General features: G+C 40.7%; 1 protein-coding gene across 2 annotated transcripts in view; it reads left to right on the forward strand.

Annotated features, from left to right (window-relative positions):
* LOC141796679 (proto-oncogene tyrosine-protein kinase Src-like) overlaps positions 1-12555 on the forward strand; it is a 38265-nt gene that overhangs the window by 10285 nt on the left and 15425 nt on the right. The window contains exons 2-4 of one of the 2 annotated variants that reach the window (XM_074677922.1): positions 5374-5655; positions 7713-7812; positions 10426-10443. In XM_074677922.1, coding sequence (XP_074534023.1) covers positions 5382-5655; positions 7713-7812; positions 10426-10443 — 392 coding nt within the window. In that variant the 5' untranslated portion in view covers positions 5374-5381. The remainder of the gene's footprint in view (positions 1-5373; positions 5656-7712; positions 7813-10425; positions 10444-12555) is intronic. The other variant, XM_074677930.1, reaches the window with a different exon arrangement.

Here is a 12555-nt window from a genome sequence, read left to right on the forward strand (position 1 = left end):
TTTTTCCAGTACACACCAGCAGCTAATTTCATCCACATAGCCTCAAGTTTGGTTGCTTCCTTGTAACAGTTAAGGAAAGAATGGGTGAACCAAAGTGTATTTGCGGTCAGTATTAAGCTGCGTTTCCACCAAGCAGTCCGGTTCGGTTCAGTACGGTTTGGCACGGTTTGGTACAGTTAAGCCTGATCCCGTTTGTGTTTCCACAGCAAAACTGTGCCCTCTCATGGTAGGCGGTGTGTAAGCTGGATGCCAAAGGCGGCAGCTTTTAAACAATAGCATGACTTTGTAGCAGCGCGACACAGTTTACCCCGCTAATAAATCCAACAAAGAAGAAAAACGCAACACAGTAAAAAAAAGAGCATAGATGGAAGACATGCAGCATTTCGTCCTCTCTGTGATTGGCATGTAGCTCTTTGATACAAAGTGTAATCAAGCTTTGTTTCAGAGAAGTCTGTGTGCCCCCAGGAGAAATGCAGCCACTGTCGCGTGGTAAGTGACGATTCTTTCGACCTATCAACGGTCTGCAGTGTTGTAGCTCCCTCTTCCGGGAGCAGATCGGTCCAGTCTGGCACCCATACAAAAGGGTCCCAAAAAGTGGGATGGCCCTTGGTTATTAGGGGATCTGTCCCAGGATAAGTCAGTGGAAACACCACAAAATGCGCGCTGTACCGAGACGAACCGAACTGGTCTGCTTGGTGGAAACGCCACTTTAGATAGTCATAATATGATAATATCACGATATTGTGATATTCTAAACAGTTAACTATTTGATTGAAAACAACATTTCTATTTGACTGTGTTTGAAATAATAAAAGTCAGATGCAGTGTTTCATACACTTAACTTGAAAACATAAAGTGCGTCAAGTTTGACACTGCAAAAAAATTATTGGGGGAAAGCCGTGGTTAGTTGGTGAAACTGATACATGTCACTTGGTGTAACCAGTGTTACTCATAAAAAATCTAATATAGCATAGAACATGACTATGTTTATTATTTTATCAGTCTACTACACTGTGAAAATTAAACTTAAAATGATTTTAAACCAATTGACCCAAGAATAGAGAGAAAACACTGATGTTTATGGCATCAAAACCCACATCATCAAGTCTAGGAATAAAAAACATTTTGACTTTACTTTGAGATTATGTTTATTATGCAGTTTATGGGCAACATACAGCGGAGTCGCTCTTCAGCGCCATCTACCTTAAGACATATTGTGCTTCCAACTCATATCTAGAAATATTGATATTTAATCACAATATATTGCAATCAATCAATATTTATTTTCACACCTCTATTGCTAACCCTCAGTTTTGCTGCTCTGTTTTGCGATGTTAAGAAAAACCAATCACAGCTGCAGTGTTTTCCTCTCTTGTGTTAAACATCATCTGGTGGATTTTGAAGATTTCCCCATGTTTGCCCTCGTCAGCTGTATCGAACACTTCTCTTCATGCATCTCACACAGTGCAGCTTTCACATGGGTCTATCTCTGTGTGACTCAGTGTTGCACCATGGGATACGTTAACCCCCCCCAAGCGAGCCAGATTACATCCTGGCAGGAGTTGAATCAAAGCTTGCAAGACCGTACACGTGTGCCTCACTGTGCACGCTCTCATGCACATTCATGCTGCTCACATGCCCACACATCTCCCCAGTGGGAACCCACCACTTCTTTCAGATTTTCCCATACCTGCGTAATTATATTATGTTGCCACATTATATTTAAAAAACACCCACTAAGCCTCAGCTGTCCGTACAGTACACAACGACCACCTACGCGATCTTTTTACAGCTACAGCCAGTTCCTTCCTCCTCGCTGCTAATAACCCTCTCCGGCCTGTCTGTCACACTCACACGGATGCATGCATGTGTTGGAAAAAGGATGTGAAACGACACTGTGGCGGGGTGTTAGTGTGCGATATAGCCTTGTTTCCAGGAGACCCACGAACAGCTGCTCACGCACACACACACATGCACACACACACATACACCTACATACTTTGTCTGGAACTGAGAGTGCCTGTATCCACCAAGGAACGAGGCTGTTTCATGTGTGTATGACTGTCTCTGTTTCAGCTGGACTGAAATAGCCGGTCTCACTGTGAGTCACTCAGAAATGACTCGAGGGATGGTCGGACTCGATGTGTGAGCAGCTCTCAAACTTTCTGTTGGTGCTCTTCACTGTCTCAACATGTCTGTCCTTGTTTGATGACGACGTGCTTTTGTTGAAATTTCCAGCTCTTAATAGACGTATCCTCCACAAAGATGGAGAGAGGAGTGTGATTTCCTGCCTAAGGTGAAACCATCTCTGTCCTTGTCATCTTACCAGTGTTAGCACTCGGTTTCATTACACCGGCGTTCTGTTTGAAGCTGTGTTTTCCTTGTATATGTGTATTGATTCAGCGCAGATTGAATCAACAGATAGGGATGACCTTGAACGTGTGTGTTGACGGTTTGAAGGTGTCCTCTTTGCAGAGTATTTGCATGCTAAACGGTTCTAACTGAACTTGGAAGAGCTCCAAGGATGCTCTGTGGTGGATTAGGAGAGACAAGATGAATGCTCGCAGCGCGCACTGCGGAGAGGATTTAGTTGGAGAAAGGTGAATGAACAGAAAGTAAAACAGGGTCAGTTCCTGTTTCTGAATGAACAGCTTCTGTCTCCCGTCAGGATGGATTAAACCATTCGCACATTTACAGGATTTTTCAGTTTTCTTTGAGCTCAGTCGCACTGAAAAGACACTTACATTACATGTGCTGCTGTAAATTTAACTCCACTGCTGTAAATTTCCGTCTTATTTCCCTCTGAAATGGCATGAAGATATTCTTAAAAATACGGGTGGGTAAAAATATTGGTGAGTCGATGCATCTAAATAATTCCACGCCCAGTTCAATATCGATTCAGCAGATCCTCTGAATCGATTAATCTCCTGGCAAGTGAGGGGGACAGTGCATGTTATTTGCGTTTTATGGACGAGGGCCACCAGAGACCAAACAACAAAAAAATGGCAGCCAAAGCAGCAGCATAAAGCCAGATCCTTCAGCTTTAAAGTCTGACATTTGGGTGGTTTTATTGCTCCAAAACATGTGGTGACATACCACAAATGTTCACATGAGGGCATGAAAATCGATATTCGAAGCGTTTAAATCAATATTGAATCAAAATCAAAATCAAATCGCAACCTGAAGAATCAAAATCGACATCGAATCTTGAGGTTTTTGGCAACACCCAGCCCTACTTTAAAATCTGATCGATTGGGAAGTTAGGTGTCAGAACTAATAAACAAGATCACTTTTATCTCATTGGCAGAAATAAGACAAGATTTTTTACCTTGTTTCAGTTAAAGAAATTCTTATGAGACACATTATTTCAAGAAATTTGATCTAAATGGAAGCTATGATTACGCTACAACAGTTTTCCAAGAAATGAAATTACAACAGTTTGAAGTATTTGGTATTAAAGCTAACGTCTGTGACTCAGGAAATACAATTTGATACACTATGCAGTACTCATTTGGCCCATGACATAGCCATAATATAAGAAGATGGTGAAACTGTGATAATTAATATACATTTCAAGATGGTTAACGATATGAAATGGCTGTAAGATTAAGTGTTGGATTAGTGTATGTTCACTACACTTTGTTTTAGCTCTGAGATGAAGCAGTATTCATGTTTTTAGTCTGAAAATAAAATTTAAAGGGGCAGTGAGGAGTTTCTAAGTGATCTTGAAAAAGTCTTCATTTTAGATATATGCCTGATCAAAATCCACACTTTAACATGAGATTATCAGCACCAATATTGCTGGTTACAGGTTTTTTTTTAAATTGCTACTTCTTAGCTTCCTGATTGGGTCAAGCAGGACTGGACTGATTTACACAGAAGCCTAACTGTCAGACAGAAAAAGGACAGAAGAGCAGAAGAAAGCTGAACAGGGGAGTGATACAGCCCAAACTAAAGGCTAACACAGAAGCTAAACTGTTTGTGATAATGTCCATTCCAACCCACAGTCAGCAGTTATTCTGCAGTGGTCTGATCAAACCTGAGAGTATCAATAAAATGAAGAGTGTGGTTACGTGAGCTCTGCTTGGTAGATGACTGGCAGGACATAACCAGGATTTACTAACCTTACACATTGCAGACATGTCTTAGAGCACCAAGCTGTCAGCTACGCTAAATATAAACAGCTACTAAACTACTTACAAACTGACGGTGTTTTCTTGTTGTCACATTAGCCTACAGATACGTCGGAGCACCAGGCTGCCGATGACGCTAACACGTGGCCAGCTACTACAACGTTTGCTTGTCGTCATGTTTAAAACTGTATCGCTACGTAACTGTACTGATAATAACCTTACCTTATCGTGTTGTATCTAGTAAGTATCTCCCTTTAATTTCCCTTTAATTCCAAAACAAACACACACCTTGCTGAAGGTAGCTCCAGGCCAGAAGGTGGCGAGAGAGTGCAATTAAAACAGGTCCTCCTCATAGCATCTTTACACAGCAACAGAAAAGCTGTAAAAGTAAAGACACACATTTCATAAAAACAGATAAAAATACGGACACATTTCAGTGTGGGTGTAACCAACTTGTAAAACCTGTCAATATGTGTGTTTAAACTTTTGAACATAAACTTCTATGTTGACCTGTTTTCCGTGAAACTTCTGCTATAAGTGCGAGTCTTATGCATCATGCTAGTTTATGACATAACTGAATGTATTTTCCACCTTTTTTTGAGTCAGTAAGAGTCTTGTAAGCTTATGTGTGTCTTGAAAACCTCTTGTCGCAAAGTGGAGGGCATCCTTCACCTTCCTCTCATCTCAGGGTAAAGAGCTCCAGCAGCTGCTTCTCTTTCCTTTTGCCTTTCGGTTTAATAAGTGTTGAGTGCATCTCTTAACTATTTTCTCTGCAGCCTGACAGCCACGTTTTCTTCTGGTTTAATGCTGCTCTGTCAACCTCTACTCAATCCAGTTAGCTACCATGCACCTTGCACTGATTTGTGTCATTGAGGCCGCCACAAGGAGTCAAAATGGCAGGAAAATCTATTTTAGGGCGCCACATTTGTTCAATTAATTTCTTTTGTTTTGTCTGACCAACAGTCGTGGATGCAAAGATATCTCAAACACAGTAACATAAACTAGAGAGGGATAAAATCCTCTCATGATGTTATCCCTTTCTAAAAACAGAAGGACATTTAAGTGTTTCATCTTTAAATCTGTGTTTTAAGCACCTGTTATTATTTTTTCTGAGGTCAGCCTGACTGACAAACCCCTTCAGTCCCATTTTACTTAAAACAAGAAACACAGATTACAACCCGGAAATCCCTCTTGGGACATGAAGTGCTGCACTCTTACTCATCACTGGCTCTTTTCCCAGGTCTGCACATGGGGGCGGGAAAGAGCAAGCCCAAGGAGCCGGGCCAGCGCTCCATGAGCCTGGACGGCACCATCGGCACAGGCTCGGACAGCGGGCACTTCCACCACTTGGGCCCTGCACAGCAGACCCAAACCCCCAACAGGAGCCCTGCGGTGGGGACGGGCAGGAGTAGGCACCAAGGGCAGCACCAGCACGCCCCCACAAACACTCCTGAGCTGGCTCTGTTTGGAGGAGTGGACCACACAGGAACCATCACCTCACCTCAACGTGGACCTCTGTCAGGTCAGGACGAGTTATTGTGGTTTTCTTTACAGGAAACTAAAGGCTGGTACACATCACAGGATTCTTCAAACCTTCACACATTTAGAGAGCACACACTTGTTGATGACAAAAGACAAATCGCACAAGATCTCTCTCTTCTGATCTTAAAATGTGTGGTGTGCGCCCCCGAGGACACCACACACTAACAGATTCGTCAGCAGAGTATCAGCTTCTCCACGCTCAATATTCGAAATCTCACGAAATAAAACGTGACTTCGGTGTAGACAGACGTGACATACCAACCAGCTTTTATGCTTTTAAACACCCCGTGCATCGTCCATTGGTGTCTCTATTCCCAAACTGCAGGAGGCGGTGTGTCACAGCTACCACAGTACTAAACAAGAGTCGAAGAAGTTTTCCTGTGCTTGCAACATGACATTATCTGTCTTGGAGATTTTTCCAAGTTCTATTCTTAACTGATTTCTCTTCTCTGCCAAGAGTGACTGCAATTTTACACCATAAATTATATACCACTCAGTTACCATGGTGATCTCTGTGTGAAGAGTCATACAGGTGCCTGTTTTTCTGCACTTCGACCACTTCCGCCATCTTGTCCATGTGTCTCCGTCCGGCAGGTTAGAAATTTTCAATTGTACGAGGAAATTTTTCGCATCAAAAATTTGCGGTAGAAAGAAAACTTTGCCGTTTTAAGTTTGCTTTTTAACACCAGACCATGTGGAAAAGTTAAATGATGATGACTACGTCTTCAGGCTATATCAGGAGCCATATTTTCCCATAAAATGCACATCATGGGAGAAAAGTGGTAACTTTTTTTTTAATCTAGTTTATAAACAAAGACTGAAATGAAAAGTTTGAATTTGAAAAAAAAAAAATTTTTTTGACAAAGAATCCCTATTTTGGTATTGACAAGCAAAATATCTTGATTTATCGTACAGCGATTTTTTGTCTCACCCCTACTGCTTAGCAAAAGAAAAGGACAGCTTGGCTCTTAGAAAGTTAAAAAAAAAATCCACTTAGGAGTATGTGTGAAACTTATTTGTTACTGTTTAACTACTACTTGACTAACTACTGAATAGTTTCTGGGAGTAAAGCTGTTTCCTGCAGCCTTGTAGTCACAATACCTGGAAAACATCGCCCTGTACTCATTGTAACGATGATTTTAACGGTGCTGAGGAGAAGGTTGTGTTGTTGAACCTTGTTGTCAGTTTTTCTCATAAGCTAGGCAAAAACTATCCTGGCTTCTCATGTGTATTGGTCAGTAAGACACCAGACTAAGAATACTTCCCCTTATTTCCCAACGGTTGCTTTAAGTCACAAATAAAGCCACAGTCACCTTGCACGCTACTTACCAAAAGATTGCATTGACAAACTGAAAGCTCGGTGGTTATGGTTTTGTGGAAATAAAATTCTGAAGCTGAGAACCCCTCTACCGATCAGATTAAAGATCTGATGAGAGCTTTGACCTCAGTTTGAGGACAGGAAGAATCTGAAATACAAAAACTGATTCACAATGAGTCATGTTGTTCTGAAACAGTTTCCTAGCATCTTCGACTTCGCAGCCCGTCCCTCCTCACTGTCCAGATTTCACTTCACATCAAGCTGTAATGTGTCTAGACCGTCCAGATGGTTCAGTTAATGTTGCTCCATCCACAAAGCGGAGAGCCGGCGTGCCTACCGGCCGCCTCCACCCATGCATCTAACGAGCCGATCGATGATTGGCTGCAGAGTTCCCAGGTGTAGATTGCAGGTTCATTAAAAGGAAGGAGGAGAAAGCGACACAGAAAAAAGAAAGAGCTCAGTGTGACGGCTTTGTCCTTCACAGACGACCGGTCATGAGCAGCCGGGAAGTCGATATTTCTCATTAAGGCCGTGATAAATTGTTTTATTTGGATATGGAGCAGAGGTATCATAATAAGATTTATAGCTGCACAGAGGATGGAGCAAATTATCATCAAGGGAAGAATCATGATGGGGGTAAATGTGAATACGGCTTAAGAGGAAGTTTAATCACGTTGTTCCCTAAATGTGTGTATTTCTGTGTGTGACGTTTCTTGCAGGAGGTGTCACCACATTCGTAGCGCTGTATGACTATGAGTCACGAACAGCGTCTGATCTGACCTTTAGGAAAGGCGACAGGCTGCAGATTGTCAACAACACGTAAGAACCCACAGTCATCTTCCTCTCTTTCTCCCTCTAACCTCACCAAACACCCAGCTGAACAGATTTGTAGTCGCACCAACGTGTACATGAATGAACACAGACAGGGCTGGTAAGTGTGGAGCGAAGCAGACAACAGAGTCTGATCTGCTCCATCTGTTCTCTAAAACAGGGCAGAGCGGCTCTTTACCAAGGCAGTCTGCTCCTGTTGGGCGACTGTCATCTTCATCCTCTTTACAGCAGGACTGTCAGCAATGTCTTTGTTTAAATTTCCATATAACACCTTTAAAAAATCTGGTTGCAGTTTGACATTAGTGTTGTAGTGCAACTTTAAAAAGAAACAACCCAGAGTCTGATTCATTTTTGCACTCACGAAACTTCTGCAAATGAGCTGAAATGAAATTCACAAAGCATGCACTAAGAGTTAAGTTCTCCATACAAGGAGCAGGAAAGCTGCTTTTTGCAAACTTGCTCCTCAAAGTAAGCTGGTAAAACTGGGTGCTGAACAGGAGATTTTTGTCTGTGTTTTTGCACTTGAGTATCATCAGAGCAGTCTGCTTAGGGAATCAGACCTTTGGATGAAGCTAAAAAAAGGGAGCAAATGTTGCTACAGCAGTCACAATACATTCTTTACGGAAGACGATTTGGGCCCCTGAAAAAAAAAAAAAAAAAAAAACATCCAAAATTTTTTTTTTAGGGTCCTCACCCTAAGAGAGAGGACCCTCTTCTAGCAGACCTAGAAGAGGGTCCCCCCAAAATGTGCCCAAAAACACACCAAAATCGGCACGTACCTCACATGCGTCAAAATTTTTTATTTGATACCAAACTTGTCCCGCAACATCCTATAATGTTCTCTCTAGCCCTACTTAAGCACTTAAAAAAACACTAAAACGTCTCTAATGGGCAGTAGGAATGTCGTATAGAGATAAAACTTAAGTAACAAATTACCCAAAAGCCCTGTCCTGCACAGGAAGCGAGCAATTTGCCTTTCAAAATAAGGCTTCTCCACATTTTTGCCCTTTCTAAAAGGAATGATCTCCTTCAGAACCATAAGTGGTATCAGCTTGAAAATTTCTGTGACGAAAGATGTGACCCTGCTCTACAAAAAGTTGTTATGGGTTCTGACGTTTTGGACTTGGTTTTCGAATGACGAGCCCTCAAAGTTGGTGAACCCCAAAGGAGCCCTCTCAGTTCCCTCCATTAGAATGGATGGGAGTACAGCCTGCAGCTTCATGCAAGCTGCCACATTTGGGCCTCTAGATAAAAAAGTAAAAGTCGCACAGCTTTAAAAATGACATGGATAGATTCCTGATAAAATTTCCTTCAAATATATATTTATATTTACACAAATTTGGGTGAAATTGTAGCATGTATGAGGTGTTGTTTCCAAAACTTTTGTGAATGAATTTTTGCTCTGCAGCAGTTGATGATGTCACACACTCATTAAGAGTTCCGTGCAACTGGTCATGTGACTGAGCAGGGGAAATAATACATTGCATCAACTGTGATACCTTTAAGAGGGCAAGAAAGGGATGAAACCTTGACAGTGGAGGGAAAACAGGTATGACAGACCAGCAGAAGGGACGGGCAACGGTGCGAGAACCCGTTTTTTCTCAGAAAAACTGTGCTAAAACAGTTTTTGGAGGTATTATTTGTCTTTGTTTTCAGTGGCCCTAATCCTCTTCTGTAAAACTTATTGATTTTAACCATGTAATGTAAAATTGCTGTGAAAATTGGTACATTAATTTTGCATTTGTTGTGATAGAGTTAAAGGCTACACTGCAAAAAACTGAAGTCTGATTGAGTGATTTTGTCTCATTTTCAGAAGAAAATTACTTTTTAGACAAGAGAAAAGTTACCTGTATCAAGACATAATTCTAGTTTTAAGCAAATTTTTCTTGTTCCATTGGCAGATTTTTTTTACTGGTTACATGAAATTCAGGCCTCATTTTATTCTTAAATAACTTAAAACAAAACATTTTTCTGGACTGACCAGTTGAATGTGACTCATATCAAGTTTTAGATAACAATTTTTACTTAAAATAAGACAAAACCACTTGATAAGACTTCAGTTTTTTGCAGCGTATGCTACATTTAATTCAGCTGGAGGTGTTTTGTTTTTTCCTTTCCACATGAGCTCTTTTCATAACTTTATCTATAGTCAGGGGCTACACAGTTGGGCTGATGTTCATATTCTACTACTGTTACACAGGAAAATGCTCCCATTCAGTATCAAGACAGATTTCTGCAGTTAATTCAACATTTTGAAGCACATTCTGACTGAAAAGTAGTGAGATTAATCGAGAGTGAGTCCCTCTTTGCTGCTCTGATCATTCATCGATTTTATCTCCACGATCTTCTATCTCAGGGTTATAAAAACTCCAGCAAACTGCAGCTGGGTAGAAAGTGGAGCTTCAAACTTTAAAAACACAGCAGTTCATGCCAACCCTCCTGTGTAGTCCCTCAGCATTACCAGCTCCTCTGCTGTCTGACTGTCTGTCTGTGTTTCTTGCCTTGCTGCGTCTCCTCGCTGTGTTTTTGATGTGTCTGCTGTGTCTGTTATCTCTCCCCCTCTTTCTCTCTTTCCTCCTCATGCTTCATGGTTTCTCCTAGGAAAAAGTACAGCTTCAGGTCAGTAATACTTAATGCAATAAGAACCTCGCGCAACCTTTTGTTCGCAGTCCCTCAGCCGCCGCTCGGATTTGTTTGATCACGGTCGTAGTGTGAGCGTAATGAATTAGTTATTACTGGAGATGGAGCGATTTGGCGCTCTAATATGCTCTGAAGGCAACATAATGAATTTATCTGCGTACGGAGCAAAAGTTTGAGATGTAAAGCGAGGGTTCAAAAGTGGAACAAAAGGTTGCCTGTGTTTGCCTGTTTCCTTTCTTAACCGTGATTTTTTCCTCACTTTACCCTGAACTCTGGTGTGGGTGTGATGTGTATTTTTAAACCTCAACCTTTGGGCTTCCTCTTTGCTTCGTAAAGATAATCATAAGTCACATAATGGGGAAGTTTAACCTGCAAATGGGGAAGATTATTTAACCATGACACAATCTGTAGCTTCCTGTGGTGGAGATATTTTTCTATTTAAAGCGTAACTTAACCCCCAGAAAACTCCCACAGTGCTTTCAGAGGTGAGAGCTTATTTATGTGTGTAGTCGAACTGTTTATCAATTGCAGTGTGGATCCAGACAGGTGAGTATTAGGTATTAAAATATGCATATAGACTGCCCTCTAAAGGTAACTGCATTATTCCACTGGCTGATTTGGTGTTATGTGAAGTTTTTGGTTCACTCTCATCACCTAATCCTACGAAATGCATTTCATCCAGCTTCACAAACTGTAGGAAATAAAGTGGGCTTTGAGAATCACATGAACTGATGTTATCTGTGACTTTTGGTGATTACAAAATTGGATTTTTCTGTTACCAAAGGTTGTTCTAGTGCAGACTTTGGAGTTGCAGCATTTAGGAAGTTAGTCAGCAGTTTCTGGCAGCAGCTGTCAAGTGTTTTTCAAGACACATTCACCTGACCAGTCCAAAAAAATTTCTTGTTTCAAGTTATTAAAGACAAAAAATGGTTTCTGAATTGCTTGAAACAAGTAAAAAAATCTACCAATGAAACAAGAGAAATATTCTTTGTATTAAGAGATTATTAAAGTTTCAAGCAAATTTTCTTGTAAATTTTTCTAATTCCACTGGCAGATTCTTTTACTTGTTACAGCAATTCAGACCCCATTTTTGTCTTTAAATAAACTGTCACAAGACGTTTTTCTGGACTGATCAATTAAATGTGGCTCATATTAAGTATAACAAGACAATTTTTACTCAAAATAAGACAAACCCACTTGATAAGATTTCAGTTTTTTGCAGTGTAAGCAAGCTGGTCACTCTAATTGCAGGTTAGTTGTGCAATTAAAGCTCTTAGTGTATCCAGTGTGGGTCGGCACTGTTACTCTCCTGGCTTCAGGAGCACTTCCTTTGAAAGAGAAACACTGGGTGAAAGGAGCAAAGTATTGAAAAAATACATCGTACAGCATCATGGGGTGCTCTGATGAAGGTTTTCAACCCAGTAACCATCCCCTAAAAAAGACCAAAAATTAATTTTAGCTACAAGTTTTGTCTCTTTGGACTCCAAATGCTGTCAAAGGGCCATACTTAAACAAATATTTTGCATAATTATGTACAAAAGTACTTATTCTAATTTATGAAATTGTAGTACATAGGAATGTTGGCAGTGAAATGAAACCATCCACACAGATTTGAAATCTTAATTTTCTTTCAGATTTGTCTTTTAATAGATTCACATATTCTATCAGGGGTGTAAAACTTGAGGTTAGCCACATGTGCATGCAAAGTTGTCAGGCTGTTGATGTTGTAGGTGGTGAAGTAGAGCAGTGACAGGCTTTGTTGCAAGATGTGATGCAAATTTAGTTTAACAAAATGTCTAATAATGATTTTATTGAGTGGCAATGTCATTAATTGTCAATACCCTCTCTAAGAAAATTAAAAAAATGTTTATTTTATCATGTTTTTAAAGCTACAGGCAACCACTGCAGAGCCTCAGGTTGCAGACAAACAAAATGTATTCCTCCGCCTCTTTTAATAGTTCCTAAAAATTTTCAGGTGCTACCTTTGCTGTAAACTGCTGCACATCAAGGCTTAGCTAGACCTAACGGTTTAGGTCAGATCCTATAAAACAAGCCCTGGAGTGGATGGTTTGAGTTGATTCATTCCAAGCT

The sequence above is a fragment of the Halichoeres trimaculatus genome, unplaced genomic scaffold, assembly GCF_033239565.1.
Source record: "Halichoeres trimaculatus isolate MK-OKI-2021-1 unplaced genomic scaffold, fHalTri1.1 fHalTri1_scaffold_1, whole genome shotgun sequence".
Classification (NCBI taxonomy): Eukaryota; Metazoa; Chordata; class Actinopteri; order Labriformes; family Labridae; genus Halichoeres; species Halichoeres trimaculatus.